This window comes from Alosa alosa, chromosome 20, assembly GCF_017589495.1.
Source record: "Alosa alosa isolate M-15738 ecotype Scorff River chromosome 20, AALO_Geno_1.1, whole genome shotgun sequence".
Classification (NCBI taxonomy): Eukaryota; Metazoa; Chordata; class Actinopteri; order Clupeiformes; family Clupeidae; genus Alosa; species Alosa alosa.
This window is the reverse complement of record NC_063208.1, coordinates 13,996,379-14,001,378: the sequence shown is the minus strand read 5'-3', so window position 1 is coordinate 14,001,378 and position 5,000 is coordinate 13,996,379. Positions and strand designations below refer to the sequence as shown.

The window sequence follows — 5,000 nt, the reverse complement described above, 5'->3', positions numbered from 1 at the left end:
TGTAGATTAAGAAAGAATCCCCGTGCACAGAGGCATCCTCTCATTTTCTGTTCTTATATCTGCTCCATCTCCCAGGAGGTCTAGGAGTCCTTTAAGATTCACACGCTCTGGTGCACACTGAACAATATTGATTGATTGTCGGGGGTTGGTTTTCTGTGAGGACAAAAGGCTTCCTGTGTTCATCGCCACCCTGGTCCTGTGCAGATCCCCACCCTTCTCTTTTCTCGGACGCCTCTGTGTAATAATGTTGGGGGGGGTTGGTGCGGTGTATTGTCGTAAACCGTTTACGAGCTATTTACGCGCCTCTCTGACTTCACCGGATCGGAATCCCGCCTGTCATTGGCTGGACGGGTCTCGCTTTGTATCGCCACTGCCCCATCCCCACCTATCTCCCTCCATCCCTCCCCTAAAATGGAGGACTCCTCTATAATGGTGACAGGTGCCAGAGCGAATCCTCCATTAAATTCAAGCTCTGCTGAGGGTGGGGCTCGTACTGGTTCTAAGAGGAATATTAGCAGTGGCGTGTGAAATTTCACACAACTAGAATATTCTTAATGAATCCATGGACATGCACATCCAGTAGCTTTTATTTTCTTGATGAAGACCTAGCCTCCTATATATATATATATATATATATATATATCTTTAGATAGAGGAGGCTAAGAGAAATGCACTTTAATGTAAAATGTATAAAATACACTCTCGAAATCACATTTAATTTTAATGAGTCTGCGCAGTCTTCCTCTGAAGTATATTCCTTCATATTCCTCTGAAGTCTTATTCACTTTCATGTAACAAACCCATGTGTGTGTAGTTTCTGTTCCTCTCCCATAGACCCAAGTCTACATGACTGTGGTCTGTCTCTCCTGGGCTGACCTCAAGCAGATGGGTCCACTCTTCTGAGGTGGGTTCTGCCATTGAATTTGTATTAGGGCGACCCTGGCTCGGCATAGGACATTGTTTTAGTAAATCGGACTTTGTTAATGCTGGCGTCGTGGCTTGCTCTTGTGAAAGGAAGGCCTTGGGCTTGGTAAAGTGCTTTGAGACAATGCAAATGACACCAAATAAATAAATAAATAAAAACAGGCCTTAATTGAGCTGAATTGGAGTGAATTTAAATTCGATTAGTGTCTGTCTGCTCTGAGTCAGTGGTTGTCGCAGGCCAGACACTATGAGCAGTCTGCATCTGAAAGAGCAATCTGCTAGCAGAGACAGGATGCTGAACTCAACAGGGGACTGTGAGGAGAGAGGGATTCGTATCTGGCAGAGCCGCTGAAGGCCTGACAACTATCACAAGGGAGCCCGTCTACAAGACACAGGTCTACAAGATTACAAGACAGCAGAGAGTAGGCATGAATGGGATTACCTGTGGCACTTGGCCTCCCGCTGAATCACAACCTTGGAGACAGTCTTTACCAACCCACTCTCTCTCTCTCATGCCATATTGCTTCAGTAATGTACACTTCACTATAACGCAGGGAAAGGAGACCACAGAGGGGTGAACTGTAGCCACAGGACAGCAAGATAAATCCAGTTCAAGACCGTTGTGATTTGCTCAAGACAGAAACAAATAATTATGAAAAAGTGATAGCAATCAGGTGTGGAGACATACATGATATGAACAGAATTGCTAACAAATCTGCTTTACAATATTCACAGAGGGTTGCACTTCAGTCATGGGTCTCTTCGACACAGAGAGACAAACAGAATGATTGTGACATTTCAAACAGGCGACGTGTGCTGCCAGCCACAATTGAGACTTGATTTAACCAGCCAGATTTCTGCTTGGTGTATTTCTGGTGCCATTCATTCTCATAGAGACGTCACAGAACAGATCAGTGTAGAATGTTTGTGAAAATCCATCCATGCCATGCAAGTACAGCTAACACGTCCCAGCTGGTAGATCTCAAAGAGTCCAGTGTGGTGGTGGCATGGCTTTAGCAAGCAATGCTTTAGATAACCTCAAAGCATGACATCTGATTTCACATAATAAACGCATGTTTCAAATGCCAGTGAATATGTTTAGCTCACTTATTAGATCTTGGAATGTATGTTATTTATTCGTCCATGTTGTTTGGTTGACCTGCGTATAATTTGATATCGACAGTACTCAGTGTTTGCTTGTTTTTCCGTAATTATGTTGTGATAGTAGCAGTAGTATTTCACTTTCTCGCAGGGTTTGAGTGAAAGTAGACTGGGGCCATGTGGTCCTATGCATTATTCACCCAGCAACGACAGTAGTGCTGCTGGGCCAGACTGTCTCCAAAACTGCTGTGTCATACTGGCTTCTCATTCACTCTCTCACTCTCACTTTCTCTCGCACTCTCACTCACTCTTTCTCACTCACTCACTCACTCACTCACTCAGTCCCTCAGACAGCCTGTGCTACAGTAGGTTAGGTTCTGTGTTTGATTATGTTCATGCACATCCGGAGCTGTAAATTAGGAAACAAGGGATCATTCACACCTGTACACACACACACACATGCACAAACACACTCTCCATCTCTCTCTCTCTTTCAATACACATATACACACCCATAGACTGCTCAGGGACCAGTATTACAGTAACCAAAACGACCAAATTCGTTATAATGGGCCATCAAAAACTATCAGTCACTCACGTGTGGAAATGAGCATGAATTGGCTAAGATGTTCGGTTATGGTTAGTATATCTATAGTTTGTTTGATTGGTTGATATTTACTGCTAACTTAAAGTACAAACTTAAAGGCCCTAATGTGAATTATTGTCTTGCTAATTTCATTTATGACTAGTACACTGTGTGAACTTCACCTACCATTTCAGATCTTCTGTCACCCACACACTCCACACACCAACATACACACACCCATGAAGGTATCATACTGTATGCCTGTCTTGGTCTATCTGTCTGTCTGTGGGTGCTTGGTGTTCTTGTTGATTCAGAGTACACCTTATGCACTGGAAATGTATCAGAGAGCAAAGTGTTCGTGTTTTGAGACTTGGTGCTATCTCTCCCAGTGAGACAACGCTGATGTTCTGGATTGAAGGACTAGCCTTCATCACCATGTACAAACACACACACACCACACACACACACACACACACACACACACACACACACACACACACACACACACACACACACACACACACACACACACACACACACACACAGAGTCTCCAGACGGGGTGCTGACACCAAGGCCACATGACCTTGGCGTTGGCTGCCTTCCCAGGCCACCCTGTTGTTCTGTGCCAGATTACCAACAGGCCTAAACCTACAGTCCTACTGAACTGATACATCTACTCCGTTAGAGGTGTACTCCTCAAATCTAATCCAGCACACTCTTATTCAGATTCAGTTCAAAAGCTCCTCACCATCCTCTAGCTGTGTGTGTGTGTGTGTGTGTGTGTGTGTGTGTGTGTGTGTGTGTGTGTGTGTGTGTGTGTGTGTGTATGATAGTGTGAGTGAGTGTGTGTGTGTGTGTGCGTGTGTGCGTGCTCAGAAAAAACTCTGTGGCTGTGTAAATGGGAAACAGACAAAGTAACTCCGACTAAACCATACACTCTACCAGCCAATCAGCAATGAGATGTATTCCTATTCCAGCATGGCTTCAGGACCACGGAGGGGAGGGGTATTTGATTGGTTGTTGATGTCAAATATCAAGAGCCTTTTAATATTATTGAGGACTGTGCCTAATCGCAACAATGACAACTTTTCAGTTGTTAGGGAATTTCCTGAATACAAAAATATAATGGAATTTTCATGGCTGTTTCAAATTCCCTTAGTGTTGTATAATTGAGTTTCTTTGTGCTTGCCAAACCACACTGTGGAAATCTGTCATGATATTACATTTTCTTGTGAAATTAAATCTACTGGTGCATAAATCTTGGACCTATGGCATCATGAGAAAGCACACAAGATGTAACCTGTAATAAATAAAGTCTTCTGATGCATTGTGTTTTCTGGAGTATGATGGAGAAAAATATTTTTTTCTAGATACAGATGGACTTTGAGAGTCAGTTAAGTCTGTATGTGAGTGTTTCTGGCAGCCAGTAATCGCCATCAGGGTGGATCTCTGTCTGGCTACTGTGGGCCTCCAGATGATCCAGCAGTTTGTGCAGGACATCCCAACTGGCTGCCAACTCTGAAAAACCTGTCTCATATCTGGACCTAACCTAGCCTGGACTAAGTTGCATTCTGGGATTGCATATCTTCTGCACCCACTGGAACTGTTGAGTATTGCTAAATGCTGCTGCAAATAGCAGCCAAACCACACTGAGTCGGTAGTGGGATTTCAGGGGAGGAGGCTGAAGTCTTAAATCTCTGCTGCACTTGTTCCTTGTTGCCAAACATTTCATCAGTGAGAGAATGTTGATGGATGGGGCTGGGCTGTGATTGGTTGAAAGCTCCATCGCAGTGCCAAACATCCCATCAGTATGAATGTTGATGGCTGGAGCTTGGCTGTGATTGGCTGAGCACTCCATCTTAGGAGACTCAGGAGGATGGGATGTTTAGCACCAGGACAGGGGAAGGAGACGGTTGGGGGGGCTCACTGATCCTTGCTGCTGGGGTGAGAGAGAGAAAGAAGGGATAAAGGGAGAGGGCAAGTAAGGGAGGGAGAGAAGGATAAAGAGAGAGGGTAAGTGAGGGAGTAAAGAAAGAGAGAGAGAAGAGGATCACAACACTCAGAAGCCACACAGTCAGCAAACAGCACTGCAGAGAGGGAGCGTGAGAGAGGGAGCGTGAGGGAGTGAGTCAGTGTGCGCGAGAAAGAGGGAAAGCGCACATAAAAGCTAAATTCCTTCTGTATGCTACTGGAGATCAGGGGGCAGAGCTTGCGTTGTGTGTGTGTGTGTGTGTGTGAGTGTGTGTGTGTGTCCCGTAGCGCTCCACACCAGCGCAGCAGTGCCGCGTTAGCTACTGAACCAGCAGCAGCAGCAGCAGCAGAGGGAGAGAGCAGCATGGACTCAGCCAGGTCTATACAACACGAGATCACCTCTCTTAAAGGTACCTC

General features: G+C 45.1%; 1 protein-coding gene across 6 annotated transcripts in view; it reads left to right on the top strand.

Moving 5' to 3' along the window:
• Positions 1 to 5,000, top strand: part of pleca (plectin a) — a 153,855-nt gene that overhangs the window by 30,863 nt on the left and 117,992 nt on the right. For 2 of the 6 annotated variants that reach the window (XM_048230257.1, XM_048230255.1), the window contains exon 1: positions 4,644 to 4,993. The exons of the other annotated variants lie outside the window; for them this stretch is intronic. In XM_048230257.1, the coding sequence (XP_048086214.1) occupies positions 4,795 to 4,993 (199 nt within the window). In that variant the 5' untranslated portion in view covers positions 4,644 to 4,794. Of the gene's footprint in view, positions 1 to 4,643; positions 4,994 to 5,000 lie in introns of those variants that run through there. 6 annotated transcript variants of the gene reach the window in all.